This window comes from Ornithorhynchus anatinus, chromosome 1 (assembly GCF_004115215.2).
Source record: "Ornithorhynchus anatinus isolate Pmale09 chromosome 1, mOrnAna1.pri.v4, whole genome shotgun sequence".
NCBI classification, from domain to species: Eukaryota; Metazoa; Chordata; class Mammalia; order Monotremata; family Ornithorhynchidae; genus Ornithorhynchus; species Ornithorhynchus anatinus.
This window is the reverse complement of record NC_041728.1, coordinates 182,781,552-182,809,326: the sequence shown is the minus strand read 5'-3', so window position 1 is coordinate 182,809,326 and position 27,775 is coordinate 182,781,552. Positions and strand designations below refer to the sequence as shown.

At 52.1% G+C, this 27,775-nt stretch overlaps 1 protein-coding gene across 1 annotated transcript in view; it reads right to left on the bottom strand.

Annotated features, from left to right (window-relative positions):
• The window catches only part of LOC114811218 (collagen alpha-1(I) chain), a 194,577-nt gene that overhangs the window by 133,871 nt on the left and 32,931 nt on the right, over positions 1 to 27,775 (bottom strand). Inside the window, exons 2-3 of the mRNA XM_029063231.2 lie at positions 14,416 to 14,503; positions 8,222 to 8,383 (exon numbers count right to left, since the gene is read on the bottom strand). Of these exons, the coding sequence (XP_028919064.2) occupies positions 8,222 to 8,383; positions 14,416 to 14,502 (249 nt within the window). The 5' untranslated portion in view covers position 14,503. The remainder of the gene's footprint in view (positions 1 to 8,221; positions 8,384 to 14,415; positions 14,504 to 27,775) is intronic.

The window sequence follows — 27,775 nt, the reverse complement described above, 5'->3', positions numbered from 1 at the left end:
TCTCTGCTCGGAGGTCCCTCCGACCCCTCCAACTTCACGCGTCCAGAACAGCGCTCCCCATCTTCCCACCCCGTCCTCCGCGCGATTTTGCCCTCGTTGCGGGCAATCCCACCTTCTCGAGGTACTTGTTAAGAGCTCACTAAGTGCCAGGCACTGGAGTGAGCGCTGGGGAAGCCGCGTGGCTCAGTGGAAAGAGCCCGGGCTGGGGAGTCAGAGGTCATGGGTTCGACTCCCGGCTCGGCCCCTTGTCAGCCGTGGGACCGTGGGCGAGTCACTTCACTTCTCTGGGCCTCAGTTCCCACGTCCGGAAAAGGGGGATTAACTGGGAGCCTCCCGTGGGACGACCCGATGACCCCGTATCTCCCCCGGCGCTTAGAACGGTGCTCTGCACATAGTCAGCGCTTAACAAATAGCGACATTATTATTACAAGTTAATCGTGCTGGGCACGGTCCATGTCCCACATGGGGCTCACAGTCTTCATCCCCATTTTACAGATGAGGTAATAAAAATAACGTCGGTATTTGTTAAGCGCTTACTATGTGCCAAGCACTGGTCTACGCACTGGGGGAGACCCAAGGTCATCAGGTTGTCCCTCGTGGGGCTCCCAGTCTTCATCTCCATTTTACAGATGATGTAATAATAATAATAATAATGTTGTGATTTGTTAAGCGCTTACTATGTGCCGAGCACTGTTCTAAGCGCTGGGGGAGTTACAAGGTCATCAGGTTGTCCCTCGTGGGGCTCACAGTTTTCATCCCCATTTTACAGATGACTTAATACTAATAATAATAATAATGTTGGTATTTGCTAAGCGCTTACTCTGTGCCAAGCACTGTTCTAAGCACTGGGGGAGATACAAGGTCATCAGGTTGTCCCTCTTGGGGCTCACGGTCTTCATCCCCATTTTACAGATGAAATAATAATAATAATAATAATAATAATAATAATGTTGGTATTTGCTAAGCGCTTACTCTGTGCCAAGCACTGTTCTAAGCACTGGTGGAGATACAAGGTCATCAGGTTGTCCCTCTTGGGGCTCACGGTCTTCATCTCCATTTTACAGATGACGTAATAATAATGTTGGTATTTGTTAAGCGCTTATTCTGTGCCAAGCACTGTTCTAAGCACTGGGGGAGATTCAAGGTCATCAGGTTGTCCTTCGTGGGGCTCACGGTCTTCATCCCCATTTTACAGATGATGAAGCAGCGTGGCTCAGTGGAAAGAGTACGGGCTTTGGAGTCAGGGCTCATGAGTTCGAATCCCAGCTCTGCCACTTGTCGGCTGTGTGACTGTGGGCGAGTCACTTAACTTCTCTGGGCCTCAGTTCCCTCATCTGTAAAATGGGGATGAAAACTGTGAGCCCCACGTGGGACAACCTGATTCCCCTATGTCTACCCCAGCGCTTAGAACGGTGCTCTGCACATAGTAAGCGCTTAACAAATACCAACATTATTATTATTAGAGAAGCGAAGTGACGTGTCCAAGGTCACCCATGAAACAGGATTAAACCCCAAGTCCTCTGACTCTCAGGTCTGGCCTCTATCCACTAGGCCCTAATAATAATAATAATCTCTATGATAATAATGATAATAATGATTGTGGTGTTTGTTAAGTACTCACTATGTGCCGAGCACCGTTCTAAACACTGAGGTAGATACGAGGTGATCAGGCTGTCCCAAGTGGGGCTCACGGTCTTCATCCCCGTTTTACAGATGAGGGAACTGAGGCACAGAGAAGTGAAGTGGTTGCCCAAAGTCACCCAGCTGACAAGTGGCGGAGCCGGGATCCGAACCCATGACCTCTGACTCCCGAGCCCGGGCTCTTGCCACTGAGTCACGCTGCTCACGATCCCCCGCCCCCTCAGGAAGCTGACAGTCTACTGGGTGCCGAACACTGTACCGAGCGCACGGACTGTACAATAGGCTCAGTAGACACAATCTCCGACCGCCAAGGCCTCACAACGCTGGGATTTATAATAATAATTATAATAATGCCATTTGTTAAGTGCTTACTACATGCAAAGCACTGTTCTAAGCGCTGTGGGGGGATACAAAGTGATCAGCTTGTCCCACGTGGGGCTCACGGTCTTCATCCCCATTTTCCGGATGAGGTCACTGAGGCCCAGAGAACAATAATAATAATAATAATGATGTTGGTATCTGTTAAGCGCTTACTCTGTGCAGAGCACTGTTCTAAGCGCTCGGGGAGATACAGGGTCATCAGGTTGTCCCACGGGAGGCTCACAGTTCGTCCCCATTTTCCAGATGAGGGAACTGAGGCCCAGAGAATTATAATAATAATGATGTTGGTATTTGTTAAGCGCTTACTCTGTGCAAGAGCACCGTTCTAAGCGCTGGGGGAGATACGGGGTCATCGGGTTGTCCCAGGTGGGGTTCCCGGTCTTCATCCCCATCTTCCAGATGAGGTCACTGAGGCCCAGCGAAGTGAAGCGACTTGCCCACGGTCCCACAGCTGACAAGGGGGCGGAGCCGGCATTCGCACCCATGACCTCCGACTCCCAAGCCTCTTTCCGCTGAGCCCCGCCGCTTCCCTATTTCTGAAAGCCGGGTTCTCAGCCCTCCTCCGACTCACAGCGTGACCTCGCCCGAGTGACCGACCCCCGCGAGCCTCGGCCTTCTCGTCTGAGCAGTGGGGACGACCTCCCGGCCGCGACGGCGTCGTAGTAGACGCCGCCGCCTCCGCCTCAGCGGAGAAATCCCCCGCCGTGTACGGACACGCGGCGAACCCCGCCGACACACCCGGGCTGCCGGTGGACACACAGGCCCGCACGCACACACACCGCACACAACTCACTCTACCCACGCGCACCTCACTCTCTCAAGTCGCTTCACTTCTCTGGGCCTCGGTGACCTCGTCTGGAAAATGGGGATGAAGACTGGGAGCCCCAACCTGATGGCCTTGTATCCCCCCAGCGCTTAGAACAGTGCTTAGCACCTAGTAAGCGCTTAACAAATACCACAGTTATTATTATTATGGACACACACCTCACTCTGTGGACACACACCTCACTCTACAGAGACTCACTTCACTCTACTGACACACTCCTCACTTTTCGGACACACACTTCGCTCTCCGGACACACACCACACGCTATGGACGCACACCTCACTCTACGGACACACACCTCACACTACGGACACACACCTCACTCTCCGGACGCACACCACACTCTACGGACACACACCTCACTCTACGGACACACACCTCACTCTACGGACACACACCTCACACTACGGACACACACCTCACTCTACGGACACACACCTCACACTACGGACACACACCTCACTCTACGGACACACACCTCACACTACGGACACACACCTCACTCTATGGACACACACCTCACACTACGGACACACACCTCACTCTCCGGACGCACACCACACTCTACGGACACACACCTCACACTACGGACACACACCTCACTCTACGGACACACACCTCACTCTACGGACACACACCACACTCTACGGACACACACCTCACTCTACGGACACACACCTCACACTACGGACACACACCTCACTCTACGGACACACACCTCACACTACGGACGCACACCTCACTCTACGGACACACACCTCACACTACGGACACACACCTCACACTACGGACACACACCTCACACTACGGACACACACCTCACTCTACGGACACACACCTCACTCTACGGACACACACCTCACACTACGGACACACACCTCACTCTACGGACACACACCTCACACTACGGACACACACCTCACACTACGGACACACACCTCACTCTATGGACACACACCTCACACTACGGACACACACCTCACTCTACGGACACACACCTCACTCTCCGGACACACACCACACTCTACGGACACACACCTCACACTATGGACACACACCTCACTCTATGGACACACACCTCACACTACGGACACACACCTCACTCTACGGACACACACCTCACTCTATGGACACACACCTCACACTACGGACACACACCTCACTCTCCGGACACACACCACACTCTACGGACACACACCTCACACTACGGACACACACCTCACTCTATGGACACACACCTCACACTATGGACACACACCTCACTCTCCGGACACACACCACACTCTACGGACACACACCTCACACTATGGACACACACCTCACTCTATGGACACACACCTCACACTACGGACACACACCTCACTCTACGGACACACACCTCACACTATGGACACACACCTCACACTATGGACACACACCTCACTCTCCAGACACACACCTCACTCTCTGGACACACACCTCACACTATGGACACACGCCTCATGCTACGGGCACATATAATAATAATAATGTTGGTATCTGTTAAGCGCTTACTATGTGCCGAGCACTGTTCTAAGCGCTGGGGTAGACACAGGGGAATCAGGTCGTCCCACGTGGGGTTCACAGTCTCCATCCCCATTTGACAGATGAGGTCACCGAGGCTCCGAGAAGTGAAGTGACTCGCCCACAGTCACCCAGCTAAGTGGCCGAGCCGGGATTCGAACCCATGACCTCTGACTCCCAAGCCCGGGCTCTTTCCACTGAGCCACGCTGCTACGGACACGGACCTCACCCTAGACATAGACACCTCACCCTAAGGACACACACTTCACTCTCCGGACACACAACCTCACTCTATGGACACACACCTCACTCTTCGGACACACACCTCACTTTGCGAGCACACACCTCACTCTCCGGACACACACCTCATGCTACAGACACATATGTGACTCTCCGGACACGCACCTCACTCTCCGGACACACACCTCGTGCTACGGACACATATATTACTCTTCGGACACGCACCTCACACTATGGACACACACCTCACTCTCCGGACACACACCTCATGCTACAGACACATGTATTACTCTGCGGACACACACCTCACCCTAGACACAGACACCTCACTCTATGGACACACACCCCACTTTATGGACACACACCTCACTCTACGGACACACACCTCACTCTTCGGACACACAGCTCACTCTCCGGACACACACCTCACTCTCCGGACACACACCTCTTGCTACAGAAACATATATTACTCTACGGACACATACCTCACCCTAGACACGGACACCTCACTCTTTGGACACACACTTCACTCTCCGGACACACACCTCACTCTACAAACACACACCTCATGCTACAGACACATATATTACTCTACGGACACTCGCCCCACTCTAGGGACACGCACCTCACACTCCGGACACACACCTCACTCTACGGACACACACCTCTTGCTACGGACACATATATTAAGAGAAGCAGCGTGGCTCAGTGGAAAGAGCACGGGCTTTGTCAGAGTCAGAGGTCATGAGTTCAATTGCCGGCTCGGCCACTTGTCAGCTGTGTGACTGTGGGCAAGTCACTTAACTTCTCTGGGCCTCAGTTCCCTCATCTGTAAAATGGGGATGAAGACGGTGAGCCCCCATGTGGGACAACCTGATTCCCCTCTGTCTACCCCAGCGCTTAGAACAGTGCTCGGCACATAGTAAGCGCTTAACAGATACCAACATTATTATTATTATTACTCTATGGACACACACCTCACACTATGGACACACACCTCACTCTTCAGACACACACCTCATGCTACAGACGCATATATTACTCTACGGACACACAACTCATCCGAAACATAGACACCTCACTCTATGGACACACACCCCACTTTATGGACACACACCTCACTCTACAGACACCCTCCCACACACTTTATGGACACACACCTCACTCTACAGACATACACCTTACCCTACAGACACCCCCCCCCTTTATGGACACACACCTCACTCTACGGACACACACCTCACTCTAGGGACACACACACACCCCACCTTGGAGAAGCAGCGTGGCTCAGTGGAAAGAGCCCGGGTTTGGGAGTCAGAGGTCATGGATTCTAATCCCGGCTCGGCCACTTGGCTGCATGACTTTGGGTAAATCACTTAACTCCTCTGGGCCTCAGTGACCTCATCTGAAAAATGGGGATGAAGACTGTGAGCTCCACGTGGGACAACCTGATGACCTTGTATCTACCCTAGCGATTAGTACAGCGCTCGGTACATAGGAAGAGCTTAACAAATACCATTATCATCGTCATCATTATGGACCTCACTTTACAGATACACAGCTTACTCTACAGACACACACCCTATTTTATGGCCACCTCACTCTAAAGATATACATCTCACTCTATGGACACACTTCACTCTTTGGGGACACACTTTTAGACAGACCCCTCACTCTATAGACACACACCTCACTCTACGGGTACACACCTCACTCTGTGGATACACATCTCACTTTACAGGCACACAACTGTCTCTACAGACACACACCTCACTCTACAGACACACACCCCACTTTCTGGACACCTCACTCTAAAGATACGCCCCTCACTCCGTGGACACACGACACACTTTCTGGACACCTCACTCTAAAGATCCGCTCCTCAATCTATGGGCACACACCTCACTCTACGGACACACACCTCTCTCTACGGACACACACCTCACTCTACAGACACACACCCCTCTTTCTGGACACCTCACTCTAAAGATACACCCCTCACTCCGTGGACACACGACCCACTTTCTGGACACCTCACTCTAAAGATCCGCTCCTCAATCTATGGGCACACACCTCACTCTACGGACACACACCTCACTCTACGGACACACATCTTACTCTAGGGACACCCCCCCCCCCACTTTATGGACACCCACCTCACTCTATGGACACACACCTCACTCTACAGACACACACCTCACTCTACAGACACACACCCCACTTTCTGGCCACCTCACTCTAAAGATACGCCCCTCACTCTGTGGACACACAACACACTTTCTGGACACCTCACTCTAAAGATATGCACCTCACTTTATGGACACACACCTCACTCTACAGACACACACCTCACTCTACGGACACACACCTTACTCTACGGACACACATCTTACATTAGGGACACACACCCCGCTTTACGGACACCCACCTCACTCTACAGATACACACCTCACTCTACAGACACACACCTCACTCTACGGAAACACACCTCACTCTACGGACACACACCTCACTCTACGGACACACACCCCACTTTATGGACACCCACCTCACTCTACGGTCACACACCCCACTTTATGGACACCCACCTCACTCTACAGACACACACTTTACCGACACACACCTCACTCTACAGTCAAAGCAGCGAGGCTCAGTGGCAAGAGCCCGGCCTTGGGAGTTAGAAGTCATGTGTTCGAATCCCTGCTCTGCCACTTATCAACTGTGTGACTGTGGGCGAGTCACTTCACTTCTCTGTGCCTCAGTTCCCTCATCTGTTAAACGGGGATGAAGTCTGTGAGCCTCACGTGGGACAACCTGATGACCTTGTATCCACCCCAGCGCTTAGAAAGGTGCTCGGCACATAGTAAGCGCTTAATAAATACCTTCGTCATAATCATCATTGTTACAGACACACAAAGTATTCTACGGACACACACCTCACCCTAAAGACCCACGTGTCACCTTAAGGACCCACACCTCGCTCTTCGGACCCGCACCTCACTCTGTAACCCCACACCCTCCAGTACGACCACAAACTTTACGGAAGCACAAACCTCACAACTCTCCCTCCGGACGCACCCCTTTCTCCTAACGTGAGCTCCTCAACCAGGCAAAGACCGTTCGGCGCGCAACCCGGAGCCGAAAGCATTTATTTTTATGACTCTTATCGAACCGCACATTTAGTAAATTAACGTTTGAAGGCGAAGTCAGAACACCACATTCCAGCTGCCAGCAAGGCACGGCGAGGGACGGGAACTCGCAGTGAATTAAAATTATTTATGGAGCTCTTTGGGCGGGGGGGGTCTATGATCCTTGACACCCTAGAAAGCTCCTTCTAGGGGTTCTCCGACCGATTTCCGCTCAGGCTCGACAAATGAATCATGAAGGGAACCTGCGTAGCGTAAACCGGAGTGAACTGAACGTGGCAAGATTAATCCCTCCCTCCCTCCGATCCTGACCTAATAAAAAAATCCCCTTTACGGGGAACAGCGTACTGAGCGTGGCAAGATTAATCCCTCCTTCCCTCCCCCGCTCCAGTTCTGGCCCAGTAAAAAGACCCCATTTACGGAGAACAGATGGATAATTTCTTACCTCCAAAGCTTTCAGTCGGCTCAGCATTAATGTGGTCTTTTCATTTTCTCCAGAGTCGTTTTTGCCTTCATTCTCTGGAGCTTCGAACACTCCCGCCTCCAAATCTTCCAGATTTTTCTTCCGCGTCTGCTCTTTTAGGATAAAGACATCCCGCTCTTTGTCCTAAAACGGGAAATCACGTCCTCAGCAGACTTTATCACCGACCGATCCCCACAGCTGAGTTCCAAACCGAATCCCTCGTCTTCCCCCGCACCCAACCCTGTCCTCCCCATCCCTGTAGACGGCACTACCATCCTCCCGGTCCCATAGGCCCGATTAGACCGGGAGCCCGTCACTGGGCAGGGATCGTCTCTATCTGTTGCCGAATTGTCCATTCCAAGCACTTAGTCCAGTGCTCTGCACATAGTAAGCGCTCAATAAATACTACTGAATGAATGAATACGCCCGTAACCTTGGCTTTATCCTGGACTCTTTTCTCTCGTTCAATCCACGTGTTCAATCGGTTCGACCTAGACGCCGCCGCCGCCGCTAAAATCCGCCCTCTCCTCTCCATCCAAACTGTTCCCAAGCCGATCCGAGCCCTTATCCCATCCCGCTCTGATTACTGTAATAATGTTGGTATTTGTTAAGCGCTTACTAAGTGCAGAGCACTGTTCTAAGCGCTGGGGGGGATACAGGGTCATCGGGTTGTCCTCCGTGAGGCTCACAGTCTTCATCCCCATTTTACAGATGAGGTCACTGAGGCACAGAGAAGTGAAGTGACTCGCCCACAGTCACGCAGCTGACAAGTGTCGGAGCTGGGATTCGAACCCGTGACCTCTGACTCCCAAGCCCGGGCTCTTTCCACTGAGCCACGCCGCATCGGCCTCCTCGCTGACCTCCCGGCCTCCCGCCTCTCCCCACTCTGGTCCGTTCTTCACTCTGCCGCCCGCGTCATTTTTCTACAGGAACGTTCAGTCCACATCTCCCGCTCCTCAAGAGCGTCATCGTCGGCTTTCGAGAAGCAGCGTGGCTCAGTGGAAAGTTGGGCTGCCAAGTGGCAGAGCCGGGATTCGAACCCATGACCTCTAACTCCCAAGCCTGAGAAGACGGGCTTAGTCTGGGAAGGGCTCTGGGAGGAGGGGGAGTCTTCAATAAGGCTTTAAGTGGAGGAGATCCAGCGGAGGGAGGGGGTCCGCACTCTCATCCTTCCCGTCCCACAGGCACGGAATTCCCGGAATTCCCAAGCTCCCAAGTGCAGATACTGTCCATAAAAAATAATAATGTTGGTATTTGTTAAGCGCTTACTATGGGCAGACCCCTGTTCTAAGCGCTGGGGGAGATACAGGGTCATCAGGTTGTCCCCCGTGAGGCTCACGGTCTTAATCCCCATTTTACAGATGAGGGAACTGAGGCATCGAGAAGTGAAGTGACTTGCCCAAGGTCACACAGCTGATAAGTGGCGGAGCCGGAATTCGAACCCATGACCTCTGACTCCTAAGCCCATGCTCTTTCTACTGAGCCACGCATAAAGCTCCTCCCTGGGGCCGGGGAGACCCAGGTTTTGCTGCAAGATGTTTATCGACTATTTGCCATTTCTTTCATTCATTTAATAGTATTTACGGGGCGCTTACTACTAATAATAATGATAATGATGTTGGTATTTGTCACGCGCTTACTATGTGCCGAGCACTGTTCTAAGCGCTGGGGGAGACCCAGGGGAATCAGGTTGTCCCACGTGGGGCTCACAGTCTTCATCCCCATTTTGCAGATGAGGGAACTGAGGCCTGGAGAAGTGAAGCGACTCACCCAGGGTGGACAAGGGGTGGAGGCAGGATTGGAACCCAGGTCCCTCTGACTCCCAGGCCCGGGCTCTAGCCCAACACTGTGCTAAGCGCAGAACGGATCGGCTTTAGATCAGATTAGATTTGGTCGGATTAGAGTTGGTAGACTCTTAGAGAAGCAGCGCGGCCTAGTGGGTAGAGCCCGGGCCTGGGAGTCCGAAGGACCTGGGTTCTAATCCCGCCTCCGCCGCTTGGCAGTGGGACCCTGAACAAGTCACTTCACTTCTCTGGGCCTCAGTTTCCCTCATCTGGCAAATGGGGATCAAGACGGCGAGCCCCACTTGGCTTTGTCCAACCCAATTTACTTCTAATAATAATGTTGGTATTTGTTAAGCGCTTACTACGTGCAGAGCACTGTTCTAAGCGCTGGGGGAGACACAGGGTCATCAGGTCGTCCCACGTGAGGCTCACAGTTAATCCTCATTTTACAGATGAGGGAACTGAGGCCCAGAGAAGTGAAGTGACTCGCCCACAGTCCCACAGCTGCCAAGTGGCGGAGCTGGGATTCGAACTCATGACCTCTGACTCCCAAGCCCAGGCTCTTTCCATTAAGCCACGCTGCTTCAGTGCTCAGTACAGTGCCTGGCACATAGTAAGTGCTCAACAAATAACTATATTAATTGTGGTATGATACTATTGTTATCATTATTATACATAATCCTGGCTCCAGAGGAAATTACGGTGTTTTGTGTGCAGAACACTCGAAAGAGGACGATCGAGCGAGTAGAAAAAAAAAATATTGGTATTTGTTCAGCGCTTCCTATGTGCAGAGCACTGTTCTAAGCGCTGGGGGAGATCCAGGGTCATCGGGTCGTCCCCCGTGAGGCTCCCAGTCTTCATCCCCAGTTTTCCAGATGAGGGAACTGAGGGCCAGAGAAGTGAAGTGACTTGCCCGCAGTCACACAGCTGCCAAGTGATTCGAACCCATGACCTCTGACTCCCAAGCCCGGGCTCTTTCCACGGAGCCACGCTGCTTCTCTGAGCCTCGCTCCCCAGCCTCAGCGGGTTTACAGTATCCGGTGTTCTGAGTGCTACACTGTACTGAGCAGCTGGGAGAGGAAAATAGAGTTAGCAGACAGGATTCCCTATCCAGTCTACTCTGGGCAGAACACTGGACTGAGCGCCTGGGAAATCCCCTTAGTAGACACCATCATTCATTCATTCAGTGGTATTTATTGAGCGCTTACTGTGTGCAGAGCACTCTACGTGGGAAGCAGCATGGCTCAGTGGAAAGAGCCCGGGCTTGGGAGTCAGAGGTCATGGGTTCGAATCACTTGGCAGCTGTGTGACTGCGGGCAAGTCACTTCACTTCTCTGGCCCTCAGTTCCCTCATCTGGTAAATGGGGATTGACTGTGAGCCTCATGACCCTGTATCTCCCCCAGCGCTTAGAACAGTGCTCTGCACCTAGTGAGCGCTTAACAAATATCAGCATTATTATTATTACTAAGCATTGGAAAGTACAACTCTGCCACAGATAGAGACAATAAAAATGATGGTATTTGTTAAGCGCTTACTAGGTGCCAAGCACTGTTCTAAGCACTGGGGGGATACAAGTGATCAGGTTGTCCCCCGTGGGGCTCACCGTCTTCATCCCCATTTTCCGGACGAGGTCACTGAGGCTCAGAGAAGTGAAGTGACATGCCCAAAGTCACCCAGCTGACAAGTGGCGGGGCCGGGATTCGAACCCATGACCTCTGACTCCCAAGCCCGGGCTCTTGCCACTGAGCCACGCTGACAATCCCACCCCAACTATAGGCCCACACGATCCCCGCCTCCGAGAGCTGACCGTCTACCGTGTGTGCCAAACCACTGTACTGAGCGCCCGGGAGAGGTCAACGGCGTCAGCAGACACGATCCCTGCCCCCAAAAGAGCGCAAAATCTGTCCCCAAACACGCAGTTGAGCAATTCTACATTCCATTTCTCAGTCCCACGTAGTGAAGGTATTCGTTGAGTGCCCCCGAGGTCGGGGCACTGTACCGAGCGCCCGAGAGCAGACGCCCCAACCGCAAACCCGTTCCCCGACGGCCGAGGCCTCGCGCGATGGGGCGGGGACTCCCGGCGAGGCTTAAAAGGACGATTTTCCCCGGCGACGTTATTTTAGAGCATTTTGCTCGTTTTGAATTATTTAAGATCGTGTCAGAATCTAAGCTTTTCAAAGCCCCCAGCGGCCCGCCTGCCACATGGTAATTTGCGGCTCGGAAAGATCTCCTTTGAAACTAAATCACTTCTGGAGTGCCGTGTTCTGAGACTTGGATAATTCCGTCTCCTTGAATAATCAAAGAGAAAAGAAACGCGCTCTTCTTCAGAAAAATCAAATGAAATAAGAGAGGAGGAAGAAAGGGGCCCCGCTTGGATCACAAGCCTTCGCCCGCCTCTGAAGCGAGGACGTCGTCTTTGACGCCGGCCCCCGGCGGCCCCGGAGGAGGACGGGTTCCCAGGACGGGCCCGCGTTCAACGCAAATAATAATAACTGGGGTATCTGTTGAGCGCTCGCTATCTGCCGGGCGCTGTGCTAAGCGTCCGGGAGGATCGTGGCTCGGTGTGGAAAGAGCACGGGCTTTGGGGTCAGAGGTCATGAGTTCAAATCCCAGTTCTTGTCCGCTGTGGGACTGTGGGCAAGTCGCTTCCCTCTCTGGGCCTCAGTGACCTCATCTGGAAAATGGGGATTAAGACCGGGAGCCCCACGGGGGACGACCCGATTCCCCTGTGTCTCCCCCAGCGCTTAGAACGGTGCTCGGCCCGTAGTAAGCGCTTCACAGATACCAACACTATTATTATTATTATCCAAGCAAATCGGGTTGGACACGGTCGCCTGTTCCATACGGGGCTCAAAAGCGGGAGACGAGCGGCAGGGCTGGGATTATTTCGATTATCATGGTATCCGTTAAGCGCTTCCTATGTGCCGAGCACTGTTCTAAGCGCTGGGGGAGATGCGGGGGTCATCGGGTCGTCCCACGTGGGGCTCACGGTCTTCATCCCCGTTTTCCGGATGAGGCACGGAGGAGTGAAGCGACTCACTCGAGGTCACGCGGCAGACAGGCGGCGGGGCCGGGATTAGAACCCAGGGCTTCCAGGCCTGGACTCTGTCCACTAATCGATCGATCGACGGTGCTTACCGAGCGCTTACTGCGTGCAGAGCGCTGTACTGAGCGCTGGGAATGGACGGTTGGGCAACAGAGAGAGACCATCCCTGCCCAACGATGGGCCTCCGGTCTAATCCGGGAGGAGACGGACACTCCCGGCCCCAGACATTTGTCACCCGTGGCCCCTCCCCCAGGCACAGGTCTCCCATTTTACAGAGGAGGAAACTGAGGCCCAGAGAGGCGGAGGGAGTGGCCCGAGGTCACACAGCTGGGGCTGGGCCGGGCCTAGAATGCAGGTGTCCTGCTGCCTTTGCAGCGTGGCTCAGTGGAAAGAGCCCGGGCTTTGGAGTCAGGGGTCAAGGGTTCGAATCCCGGTTCTGCCTCTTGTCAGCTGGGTGACTTTGGACGAGTCACTTCACTTCGCTGGGCCTCAGTTCCCTCATCTGGAAAATGGGGATTAAAACTGTGAGCCCCACCTGGGACAACTGATCACCTTGTATCTCCCCCAGCGCTTAGAACAGTGCTTGGCACATAGTAAGCGCTTAACAAATACCTACTTTTATTTATTTATTTATTTTATAGATGAGAACAGTGAGGTCACTGAGGCCCAGAGAAGTGAAGTGACTTGCCCAAAGTCACACGGCTGACAGGTGGCGGAGCCGGGTTCAGAACCCACGACCTCTGACTCCCAAGCCTGGGCTCTTGCCACTAGGTCACCGAGCGGCCAAGTGGTGGAGTGGAGATTATTATTAATAATAATAATAATGTTGGTATTTGTTAAGCGCTTACTATGTGCAGAGCACTGTTCTAAGCGCTGGGGGAGATACAGGGTCATCGGGTCGTCCCTCGGGAGGCTCCCAGTTAATCCCCATTTTCCAGATGAGGTCACTGAGGCCCAGCGAAGTGAAGTGACTCGCCCGCAGTCACACAGCTGACGAGTGGCCGAGCCGGGAGTCTAACTCACGACCTCTGACTCCGAAGCCCGGGCTCTTTCCACAAGGTGATCAGGTCGCCCCCCGTGGGGCTCCCGGTCTTCATCCCCATTTTCCAGATGAGGGAACTGAGGCCCGGAGAAGTGGGGTGACTGGCCCAAGGTCACCCAGCTGCCAAGGGGCAGAGCCGGGATTCGAACCCATGACCTCTGACTCCCAAGCCCGGGCTCTTTCCACTGAGCCGCACCGCTGCTCAGAGTAAGCGCTCAACAAATGCCACCAAACAACAACAACAACAAAAATACCACTAAAATAAAAAGAAAAAAGAAAGAAAATCCAGCAGGGGGGTCCTACCTGCAGGGCGAGGGTCTCCAAGGGGGCTCCTCTCCTCCAACCCGCCGGCTCCAGCTGGTCCAGAAGACTCCTCACGGTTCCTTCCATCCTGGGGAGCCGATCAGCCCGTCAGTCAATCCTATTTATCGAACGCCTACTCTCATACTTAGAATTCATTCCATCGTATTTATTGAGCCCTCACTATGTGCAGAGCACTGCACTAAGCGCTTGGAGCGTACAATTCGGCAGCAGATAGGGACCATCCCTGCCCAGTGACGGGCTCACGGTCTAAACAGCAACTCCGGTATTGGTTAAGCACTTACTATGTGCCGAGCACTGTTCTAAGCTCTGGGGGAGATAGAAGGTCATCGGGTCGGACGCAGTCCCCCTCCTACGTGGGGCTCACGCTCTTCCCGGCTCTGCCACTCGGCAGCTGTGTGACCGTGGGCGAGTCACTTCACTTCTCTGGGCCTCAGTGACCTCATCTGGAAAATGGGGATGAAGACCGTGAGCCCCACGTGGGACGACCTGATGACCCTGTATCTCTCCCAGCGCTTAGAACAGTGCTCTGCACTTAGTAAGCGCTTGACGAATACCAACATTATTTTCCAGATGAGGGAACTGCAGCACCGTATATATATATATATATATATTCTATAAATATCATCTATAAAGAAGTAGCGTGTTTCAGTGGAAAGAGCCCGGGCTTGGGAGTCAGAGGTCATGGGTTCGAATCCCGGCTCTGCCACTTGGCAGCTGTGGGACTGTGGGCGAGTCACTTCACTTCTCTGGGCCTCAGTTACGTCATCCGGAAAATGGGGATTAACTGTGAGCCTCACGGGGGACGACCTGATGACCCTGTACCTCTCCCAGCGCTTCGAACAGTGCTCTGCACATAGTAAGCGCTTAACAGATAGCAACATTATTTTCCAGATGAGGGAACTGCAGCACTGTAAACTGAAGTGACTTGCCCAAAGTCACACAGCAGACGCATCAATCATATTTACTGAGCGCTTACTGTGGGCTGAGCACTGTACTAAGCACTTGGGAGAGGACAATAGAAGAATAAACAGACACATTCCCTACCCACAATGAATCCCGGCCCTGCCACTTGTCAGCTGTGTGACTTTGGGCAAGTCACTTAACTTCTCTGAGCCTCAGTTCCCTCATCTGTACAATGGGGATGAAGACTGTGAGCCCCACGGGGGACAACCTGATAACCTTGCATCTATCCCAGGTTTTAGGACAGCGCTTGGCACATAGTAAGCGCTTAACAAGTACCATTATTATTATTTTTATATATTTTATTTATATTTATATATTATTAAATAATAATTATTAAATAATATATTTATATTATTAAGTTATTTTTAAGAACTCGGGAGAGTACAATAGAATAATAAACAGACACATTTCTTGCCCACAGTGAATCCCGGTCCCATCACTTGTCAGCTGTGTGACTTTGGGCAAGACTTTTAACTTTTCTGTGCCTCAATTCCCTCATCTGTAAAATGGGGATTAAGCCTGTAAGCCCTACGTGGGACAACCTGAATGCCTTGAATCTACTCCAGCTCTTAGATGAGTGCTTGGAACATAGTAAGTGCTTAACAAATATTATTATTATTATTATTATTAAAGGAGCAACAATATTTGTCGGGATAAGGTGGGATTAGGGCATGAGGCTTATCGGAAAATCCTCTCATCACGGATGGCTTGATGGGTCGATGGGAATATGTTGAAGTTTAGCCAGGGAGGGAACCAGATAGTGTATATTCTATCTCTCCTGTTACACTCTAAGCTCCTTGAGGCAGGCATGGTGACTTCTCTTCATATATATACATACATATATAAATATATATATATATATATATGTGATCCTGCTTCTTCATGCTGCTTAGTGGTCAATGGCCACAGACTCACACACATAGCCACGCATCGATTATCCCCCCGGGCGGATGAATTTCCCCCGATGTCATCGCCATCTACTTTTCACATACATATCTATGCATACATATATAAATATATAGATATAGATATAGATATAGATATAGATATATGTGATCCTGCTTCTTCATGCTGCTTAGTGGTCAGTGGCCACAAACTCAAACACAAAGCCACACATCGATTATCCCCCCAGGCGGATGAATTTCCCCCGATGTCGTCTACTTTTCACCATAAATAAAGCGTCTGCGGTGACGATCGACGCCCCGTGCCCCGAGGAAGCCCGCTTGGCAAGTTAGGTCGACTCAGAGGGAAGTGAAAGAGGAAACGAGGGCCTAGTCGGGGAAGGCCTCTCGGAGGAGATGGGCCCGCAAAAAGGCTTTAAAAGTAGGGAGAGCAGTGGTCAGTCAGGTGTGAAATCCCACCGTATCTCCAGAGGTGACCTTCCGCCTCCTCTCAAGTGCCACCCCCTCCATAGGTGCATCGGACCCCATCCCCCCGTCGCACCTTAGAAAAACTCTCGCCCCTTCCCTCCTCCCCTCCTTAATTTCCGTCTTCAACGGCTCGCTCTCCGACGGCTTCTTCCCCTCTGCCTTCAAACATGCCCGTGTCTCCCCCATCCTAAAAAAAACCCCCTCCCTTGACCTCACAGCCCCCTCCGGTTCTATCGCCCCATCTCCTACCCTTCCTCTCCAAACTCCCGGGAGCCGGTCGTCGACGCTGGCTGCCTCGAATTCCTCTCCTCCAACTCTCTCCTGGACCCCTTCCAATCTGGCTCCCGCCCCCTCCATTCCACTGAAACCGCCCTCTCAAAGGTCACCGATGACCTCCTCTCTTGCCAAATCCAACGGCTCCTTCACCGTCCTGATCCTCCTCGACCTCTCGGCTGCCTTCGACACTGTGGACCATCCCTTTCTCCTCAACACGTTACCAAACCTTGACTTCATGGGCTCCGTCCTCTCCCGGGTCTCCTCTCATCTCTCTGGCCGCTCGTTCTCGGTGTTCCCGGCGGGCTCCTCCTCCCCCTCCCATCCCCTCACTGAGGGGGCCCTCGAGGGTCAGTTCTTGGTCCCCTTCGGTCCTCCACCTACACTCACTCCCTCGGTGAACACATTCGCTCCCACGGCTTCAACTCTCATCTCTATGCGGATGACACCCAAATCGCCATCTCCTTCCCCGTTCTTTCTCTCTCCCTTTCTTTCTCTCTCCCTCCAGGCCGGCATCGCCTCCTGCCTTCAGGACGTCTCCCCCCCGGATGTCCTCCCGCCACCTCCAACTCGACACGTCCAGGACCGAGCTCCTCATCTTCCCTCCCAAACCCTGTCCTCTCCCTGACATTTCCGTCACTGTGGACTGCGCTACCGTCTCTCCCGTGGAAAGCCCGCATCCTCGGTGTCATCCTCGACTCCGCTCTCTCATCACCCCACACAACCAATCCGACATCAAAACCTGCCGGTCTCACTTTCGCAACATCGCCAAGATCGGCCGTTTCCTCTCCATCCGCACCGCTATCACGTTAGTACCATCGCTCATCCTCTCCCCACTGGATGTCTGCATCTGCCTCCTTTCTGACCTCCCGACCTCCCGCTTCTCCCCAGTTCAGTCTGTACTTCACTCCGCTACCCAGATCACCTTTCTGAAGAAACGCTCTGGGCCCGTCACTCCAATATCTCCAGGAGTGGCCTATCAACCTCCCCATCAAACAAAAACTCCTCACTGTTGGCTTCCAAGCCCCCCATGCCCCGGTCCCCTCCTCCGTCCCCTCCCTTCCGTCCTCCTCCGCCCCGGGCCGCACGCTGCGCTCCTCTGCCGCCGCTCGCCTCCTCCCCGGGCCTCCGGCTCGCCCATCTCATCGCCGACCCCCGGCCCGCGGCCCGCCTCCGGCCCGCGACGCCCTCCCTCCTCTAATCCCGCCGACGATGACTCTCCCCCCCTTCATGGCTTTACTGAAGACCCGTCTCCTCCAAGAGGCCTTCCCTGACTAAGCCTCACTTTTCCTCAGCTCTCATTTCCTTCCGTGTCACCCTGACTCACTCGCTTTGCTCTTTCCCCCTTCTCTCCGCCCCGCAGCGTTTCTGTATAATTCTGTCATTTTATTTCTTTATATGGCTATGTTTACTTGTATTGAGGTCTGTCTCCCCACTCCCCTCCCCCCGCCAGACTGTGAGCTCGCTGTGGGCAGGGACTGTCTCTCTTTATTGCTGCATCGTACTTTCCCAAGCGCTTAGTCCAGTGTTCTGCGCATAGTAAGTACGATTCATTCATTCAATAGTATTTACTGAGCGCTTACTATGTGCAGAGCACTGGACTAAGCGCTTGGAATGGACAAATCGGCAAGAGATAGAGACGGTCCCTGCCCTGGACAGACAAAAACAATAGCAATAGATAGAATCGAGTCATTTTGCTTCGCCGGGCCTAAAATGAATGAATACGGTAATCGACGTGGGATAGGATAAGTGATCCGATTGCCGTGATAGCAGTTCGGAAGGAGAGGAGAGGGTGGAATTTAGCGATGTTGGGAAGGTTGAGCTATCAGGAAAAAGTGACGGATTGAATATGCGGGTAAAATGGGATAGATGAGTGGAGGATAACCGTCAAAGTTAAGGGCTTGTTAGACGGGAAGGACGGTGGTGCCGTCTACACTGATGGGAAAATCAGGGGGAGGACGGGGTTTGGGTGGGAAGATCAGGAGCTCGGGTTTGGACATGTTAAGTATGAGGTTCATTCATTCATTCAATAGTATTTATCGAGCGCTTACTATGTGCAGAGCACTGGACTGAGCGCTTGGAATGGACAAATCGGCAACAGATAGAGACGGTCCCTGCCCTTTGACCGGCTCCCGGTCTAATCGGGGGAGACGGGCAGACCAGAACCATGGCAATGAATAGAGTCGAGGGGAGGAACATCTCATAAAAACAATGGCAAATAAATAGAATCAGGGTGAGGTACACATCTTATTAAACAAAATAAATAGGGTGATGTACACATCTTATTAAACAAAATAAATAGGGTGATGTCGTGACAGACACGACAGGACATCCAACTACAGAAGGCGGGAGGAAAGGCCAGGCTGCAGAGAGGGAGAGAGATCGGGGTTGGAGAGGGACATTCGGGAATCGTCCGCGGAGAGGTGGGAGTCGAAGCCGTGGGAGCGGATGAGTTTTCCGAGGGAGGGGGTGGAGATGGAGACTAGAAGCGGACCCAGAAATGGAGCTTGAGAGGCCCCCACAGTGAGGGGGCGGGAGGCGGAGGAGGAGCCCCCCGAGGAGACGGAGAATGAGCGGCCGGAGAAGTAGGAGGAGAATCGGGAGAGGACGGCATCCGGGAAGCCCAGGTTGGATAAGGTTTCCGGGAGCAGGGGGTGGCCCACAGGGTCCAAGGCAGCAGAGAGGTGGAGGAGGATGAGGATGGAGTAGATCCTCCCTGTATCTCCCCCAGCGCTTAGAACAGCGCTCTGCACGTAGTAAGCGCTTAACAAATACCAACATTATTATTATTTATTATCAGAGGCCGGCGGATTTAGCAACGAGATGTGAAGCAGCGTGGCGTAGCGGCTTAGAGCCCGGGCCTGGGAGACAGTAGGCCTTGCGTTCTAATCCTGATCTGCCACTTAATAATAATAATGTTGGTATTTGTTAAGTGCTTACTATGTGCAGAGCACTGTTCTAAGCGCTGGGGGAGATACAAGGTCATCAGGTTGTCCTACGTGAGGCTCACGGTCTTCACCCCCATTTTCCAGATGGGGGAACTGAGGCCCAGAGAAGTGAAGGGACTTGCCGGAGGAGAGCGGAAAGATGGTTAATTTTGTGCTGACAGAGGAAGCCCGCTTTTCCTGAGGACGTCTCTGCTGACATCAGGGAGAATGGGGACCCCCTCATTTTCTCCCCGATTCCTGACAGCGGGCTCCCTCCGCCAGAAACTCACTTTCGGGATGCAATTCTGTCTTTAAAAATGAGATTTTTGACGGCCTCCCCCCGGCAACGGGGAAGACGGATTTGGGTCTGATGTGTCCTGCTGATTCAGGCCAGAGGATCGTAGGCTTTTACTGAGACTTTCGTCGTGACATAGCCCTGATTGATCTTCTATCCATAACTTATTTTACATCTGTGATTTATCTTACGTCCATAATTTATTCCCTATTTGTGATTTAGATCGGGCCTCCACTTTATATCCGTAACATTGCGTATTTGCGATTTATTTTATGCTTGTGATTTATTTTCTATCCATAACTTATTTTATATTTGCGGTATATTTCATAGCCATAATTCATTTGATATTTGTGATGTATTTCATAGCCACAATCTATTTTGTATTTGTGATTTATTTCCTAGCCATAATTTCTTTTATATTCGTAGTTTATTATATATATGCATAATCTGAAAAAGGTATTTCTGAAGTTCTTACTATGTGCCAAGCACTTTACTAAGCGCTGGGGTAGGTACAAGATAATCGGGTTGGACACAGTCCCTGTCCCACGTAGGGCTCACTGTCTTAAGCAGCGTCGCTCAGTGGAAAGGGCCCGGGCTTGGGAGTCAGAGGTCGTGGGTTCGAATCCAGCCTCTGCCACCTGTCAGCTGGGTGACTGTGGGCAAGTCACTTCACTTCTCTGTGCCTCAGTTCCCTCATCTGGAAAATGGGGATTAAGACTGTGAGCCCCACGTGGGACAACCTAATTACCTTGTATCCACCCAGCACTTAGAACAGTGCTTGGCACATAGTTAAGCGCTTAACAAATACCAAAATTACGAACTTATTATTATTTTACAGATTAAGGAACTGAGGCACAGAGAAGTGAAGTGACTTGCCCACGGTCACCCAGCTGACCGCTGGCAGAGCCAGGATTAGAACCCAGGACCTTCTGACTCCCAGGCCCGGGCTCTACCCACTAAGGCATGTTTGTGGTTTATTTTCTCTCCATAATTTATTTTCTATCTGTAATTCATTTTATATTTGTGATTTGTTTTATTATCTGTCTCCAACTCCAGACTGTAAGCTCCTTGTGGGAAGGGAATTTATCTACCCACTCTATTGCGCTGGACTCTCCCAGGAGAAGCAGCGTGACCTAGCGACAAGACCCCGGACTTGGGAGTCAGAGGTCATGGGTTCTAATCCCGGCAATACCACTTGTCAGCTGTGTGACCTTGGGCAAGTCACTTCTCTGTGCCTCAGTTCCCTCATCTGCAAAATGGGGATGAAGACTGTGAGCCCCACGTGGGACAACCTGATGACCTTGGGTCTCCCCCAGTGCTTAGAACAGTGCTTGGCACATAGTGAGCACTTAACCAATACCATAATAATAATAATAATAATAATAATCCTGGCTCTGCCACTTGTCTGCTCTGTGACCTTGGGCAAGTCGCTGAACTTCTCTGTGCCTCAGTTCCCTCATCTGCAAAATGGGGATGAAGACTGAGAGCCCCACGTGGGACAACCTGATCACCTTGTGTCTCCCCCAGCGCTTAAAACAGTACTCGGCACATAGTAAGCGCTGAATAAATCCCATTTTAAAAAAGTACAGTGTTCTGCACAAGGTAAACATTCAATAAATCCCATTGATTGATTGACAAAGAGAACACTTGACTCTGATCGATTATAAAATCAATCAACGTTTTTTAATGATATTCGTTAACCACCTACTATGTGTTAGGCACCGTACTAAGCAGGAAAATTGAGCGGGACACAATCCCCATCTACTAAGAGCTCACAGTCTTAGTCCTCGGTGTATTATATCCACCAATCCATCAATCAATCAATCAATCAATGGTATTTATCGAGTGCTTACTATGTGCAGAACACTGTACTAAGCACTTGGGAGAGGACAGTACAACAGAGTTGATGGACAAGCTCCCTGCCCACTGCGAGCTTACGGCCGAGCGGAGGAGGAAAATCCTGACGCCACCCCTTGTCTGCTGTGTGACCTTGAGCAGGTCACTTCGCTTCTCTGGGCCTCAGTTTCCCCACCTGTTAAATGGGGATGAAGACTGTGAGCCCCACGTGGGACAGGGACTGTGCCCAACCCGCTTTGCTCGTATCCGCCCCAGCGTTTAGTACAGTACCTGGCACAGGGTAAGCGCTTAACAAATATCATAATTATTAGAAGTGAAGTGACTTCCCCAAGGTCACCCAGGAGGCAAGTGGTGGAGCCTGGATTAGAATTCATTCATTCATTCATTCATTCAATCATATTTACGGAGCGCTTACTGGGTGCACAGCACTGGGCTAAGCGCTTGGAAAGTCCAATCTGGCAACAGATAGAGACGATCCCTGCCCAACGACGGGCTCACGGGCTAGAAGGGGAGAGACAGACAAAATCAAAATAAATAAATAGGTCCTCTGACTCCCAGGCCTGTCCTCGATCACTTATTGAGCACCTCTTGCCTCCCCCTCTAGACTGTGAGCTCATTACGGGCGGGGAACGTACCGGCTAATTCTGTTGTATTCTACTTTCCCAAGACTTAGCACGATGCTCTGCACGTAGTAAGCGCTCAATAAATGATAATGATAACTCTAGTATTTATTAAGCGCTTACTATGTGCCAGGCACTGAACTAAGCGCTGGGGTGAATACTTACAAATCGGGTGGGACACAGGCTCTGCCCTAGATGGGGCTCACAGTCTCAATCCCCATTTTGCCGATGAGGGAACTGAGGCACAGGGAAGTGAAGTGACTTACCCAAGGTCACCCAGCAGACAAATGGCAGAGGGGAGATTAGAACTCATGAACTCCAGTGGTTTCCTATCAAGCTCTGCATGAAACAAACACTCGTCACTGTTGGCTTCCAAACCCCTCATCCCCCGGCCCCGTCCTCCCTCCCCTCCCTTCCGTCCTCCTCCATCCCGGGCCGCACACCGCTCTCCTCCGCGGCCGCTCGCCTCCTCCCCAGGCCTCCGGCTCGCCCGGCCCGCCGAAGACCCCCGGCCCACGTCCCGCCTCTGGCCTGGACGCCCTCCCTCCTCAAATCCGCCAAATAATCCCACTTCCCCCCCTCCAAGCCCTCCTCAAAGGTCACCTCCTCCCGGAGGCCTTCCCACACTGAGCCCCCCTCTCCCTCCGCTCCTCCTCCCCTCCCCATTCCCCCTCCTCCCACCCTCTGCTCTTCCCCCTTCCCCTCCCCCCAGCCCTGGTGCATATTTGTGTATATTATTTATTACTCTATTTATTTTGCTAATGATGTGTATTTATCTACGATTCTATTTATCTTGATGATATCGACGCCAGACTGCTCGTTTTGTTTTCTTCCGTTTTGCCGTCTGTCTCCTCCGTTTAGACCGTCAGCCCGTCGTTGGGCAGGGATGGTCTCTATCTGTTGCCCGACTGTCCATTCCAAGCGCTTAGTACAGTGCTCTGCACACAGTAAGCGCTCGATAAATACGATCGACTGTATGGATGACCTTCTGACTCCCAGGCCTATGCTCTATCCAGTATGCCATGCTACTTCAGAAGCAAATCAGGTTGGACACGGTCCCTGTCCTACGTGGGGCTCACAGTCTTCATCCCCATTTTACAGATGAGGGAACCGAGGCACAGTGAAGTGAATTACTTACCCAGGGACACACAGCAGTCAAATGACAGAGCGGGGATTAGAACTCATGACCTTCTGACTTCCAGGCCGTGCTCTATCCCCTATTGCACTCTCTCGAGTGCTTGGTACCGATCTCTGCACCTAGTAAGCGCTCAATAAATACCGCTGGTTGACTGTACTCTACTCGCCCAAGCACTTCTGCACCTAGTTGGAGCTCAATAAGTACGATTGATCGTTTGATTGCATTCTCCCAAGCGCTTAAAACGGTGCTCTGTACATAGTAAGCACTCAGATGCAATAGAGCGACTGTAGAAGCAGCGTGGCTCGGTGGAAAGAGCCCGGGCTTGGGGGTCAGAGGTCGTGGGTTCGAATCCCGGCTCTGCCGCTTGTCAACTGTGTCACTGTGGGCAAGTCACTTCACTTCTCTGGGCCTCAGTGACCTCATCTGGAAAATGGGGATGAAGACTGGGAGCCTCACGCGGGACAACCTGATTGCCTTAGAACAGTGCTCGGCACATAGTAAGCGCTTAACAAATACCAACATTATTATTACTATTATCATACTCTCCCAAGCTCTCAGTTCTGTGCTCTGCACCTAATAAGCGCCCAATAAATATCGTGGATTGTTTGATTGATTGCTGAGGACTGTAGTAAGCCTGGTCCCAGTTGAACACCTGCGGTTCAGCTAAATCTCCCCCCTTCGTCGGGTAGCGATTGTCTCTATCTGTCGCCGAATCGCACTTTCCAGGCGCCTGATACAGAGCTCCGCACTCAGTGAGCGCTCAATGAATACGATTGAATGAAGGAATAAGAGCTTAAACTTCATAAAGCCTCCGTACCGGGGTTGGAGAATCCGAGAATGTTGGAGAACATTTCCCCAGCCTTCCGGCTCCGCTTCCGGGGAAGCGGAAAGCGACTGAATCCCAGATCGCTAGCGGGAAAGAAAACACCTTTTCTGCTGATAGATTTTTCTGACGGCGAGGATCATGTCTTTGTCTTACTCGGATTGGATTGATCGGAACGTGAGAAATCGTTTCGGGGGGATCATTTCCCCCCGGCAGATCCTGAAATCTTTCGTTTCCCTGGGGGGGAAATGAAATTTAAAGTCATCCGGGGATTAAGGAAGCAAAACACAAGGGAGATTTGGGAGAGCTTTTCTTTCACCTTACTCTGCCTGGAGGCGGGACGGTCTCAGTTTGGGGCCTTTACTGTTATTTATAACGTAGTATTATTATATTATATTATAATAATGATGGTGGTATTTGTTAGGTGCTTACTATGTGCAGAGCACTGTTCTAAGTGCTGGGGGAGATACAGGGTCATCAGGCTGTCCCCCCGTGAGGCTCACGGTCTTCATCTCCATTTTGCAGATGAGGTCACTGAGGCCCAGAGAAGGGAAGTTCATTCATTCATTCATTCAATAGTATCGATCGAGCGCTTACTATGTGCAGAGCACCGTACTACGCGCTTGGGATGGACAAGTCGGCAACAGATAGAGACGGTCCCTGCCGTTTGACGGGCTTCCGGTCTAATCGGGGGAGACGGACAGACGAGAACAGTGGCGATAAATAGAGTCAAGGGGAAGTAATAATAATAATAATTTTGGTATTTGTTAAGCGCTTACTATGTGCAGAGCACTGTTCTAAGCGCTGGGGTAGATACAGGGTCATCAGGTCGTCCCACGTGAGGCTCACAGTTAATCCCCATTTGACAGATGAGGTAACTGAGGCCCAGAGAAGTGAAGTGACTCGTCCACAGTCACACAGCTGCCACGTGGCAGAGTAGGGATTCGAACCCATGACCTCTGACTCCCAAGCCCGGGCTCTTTCCACTGAGCCATGCTGCTAATATACTTGATCCACAAAATATAATACTTATTATTATGCATAGTAGTTATTATTTACTATGAACTACCAATAGTTTACTATTTTTAGTTATAATAATAATGTTGGTACTTGTTAAGCGTTCACTATGTGCCGAGCACTGTTCTAAGCACCGGGGGAGAGTTACAGGGTAATCAGGTTGTCCCACAGGAGGCTCACAGTTAATCCCCATTTTACAGATGAGGTAAGTAAGGCACAGAGAAGTGAAGGGACTTGCCCACAGTCACACAGCTGACAAGTGGCAGAGCGGGGATTCGAACTCATGACCTATGACTCCCATGCCTGAGCTCTTTCCACCGAGCCACGATATTATTATCCTACCTCTGGCCTGGCACCTCCTCTCTCCTCCTCTCAAACAGGAGATGCGAGGTAGTCACGGTTTGGGGTTTTGGGGGTGAGGGTGGGATTCTGGCAGTCACAGGACCCGGGTTCTAATGCCGACTCCGCCACTTGCCTGCCGTGTGACCTCGGGCGAGTCGCTTCCCCCCTCTGGGCCTCGGTTTCCCGCTCGGGAAAAGGGGAAGAAGCACACCCGCCTCTTCCTCCCAGTAAAAGAGAGGAAGGCGAGGGTTAGTAGACGCGATTCCCGTCCTCAGGGAGCACTGTACTGAGCACTCGGGAGAGGAAAATAGAGAAACGATCCCTGCCCTCAAACAACTTACGAGCCCGCCACTGGGCAGGGATGGTCTCTATCCGTTGCCCAATTGTCCATTCCAAGCGCTCAGTCCAAGTGCTCCGCACATAGTAAGCGCTCGATAAATACGATTGAATGAACGAATGAATTTACAGTGTACTCTCTGCAGAACACTGTACTAAGCACTTGGGAGAGGACAATGCAAGCGGCTGCATAGCCTAGAGGATAGAGAAGCAGCGTGACTCAGTGGAAAGAGCCCGGGTTTAGGGGTCAGAGGTCGTGGGTTCGAATCCCGGCGCCACCGCTTGTCAGCTGGGTGACTTTGAGCACAAGTGGCGGAGGCGGGATTCGAACCCATGACCTCTGACTCCCGAGCCCGGGCTCTTTCCACTGAGCCAGCTGTGCTGTGGGGAGGGGAGTATTCTACTTACCCAAGCGCTTAGTACAGTGCTCCGCCCTCAGTAAGCCCTCCTGAGGGCTCACCTCCTCCGGGAGGCCTTCCCAGACCGATCCCCCGTTTCCTCCGCTCCTCCTCCCCGTCGCCCCGACTCCCTCCCTCTGCTCTACCCCCTTCCCCGCCCCACGGCACTTGTGGATATAGGTACATATTTACTATTCTATTTTATTAATGATGTGGCTATATCTATAATGCTATTTATGGCTTGGGAGTCCGAGGTCATGGGTTCGAATGCCGGCTCTGCCCCTTGCCAGCTGTGTGACTGTGGGCAAGTCACTTCACTTCTCTGGGCCTCCGTGACCTCACCTGGAAAATGGGGATGAAGACCGGGAGCCTCACGTGGGACAACCTGAGGACCCTGTATCTCCCCCAGCGCTTAGAACAGTGCTCTGCACATAGGAAGCGCTTAACAAATACCAACTTTATCATTTCTTTATATTGATGCTCCTGATGCCTGTATAGTTGTTTTGATGTCAGTCTCCCCCCTTCTAGACTGCGAGCCCGTTGTCGGACAGGGATTGGCTCTATTCGTTGCCGAATTGTACTTTCTAAGCGCTTAGCGCTCTGGGCACAGTGAGCGCTCAGTAAACACGACTGAATGAAGGAAGGAAGGAAGCGCTCAGTAAATACAATTGAATGAATTTACGAATGAATCCAGGGGCTCTGTCCCCCGAAAACCGCAGCTGCGACTGTGAGGGACCCCAGAAGGCCCCGGGGACGTCCCATCTCCCATCGCCAACTTGGGAGACCCCCGAACTGAAAAACTCCCAAGCAAGCAGCGTGGCTCAGTGGCAGGAGCCCGGGCTTTGGAGTCAGAGGTCACGGGTTCGAATCCCGGCTCTGCCCCTTGTCAGCTGGGTGACCGTGGGCGAGTCACTTCACTTCCCTGTGCCTCAGTTACTTCATCTGTAAAAGGGGGATTAAGACTGTGAGCCTCATGTCGG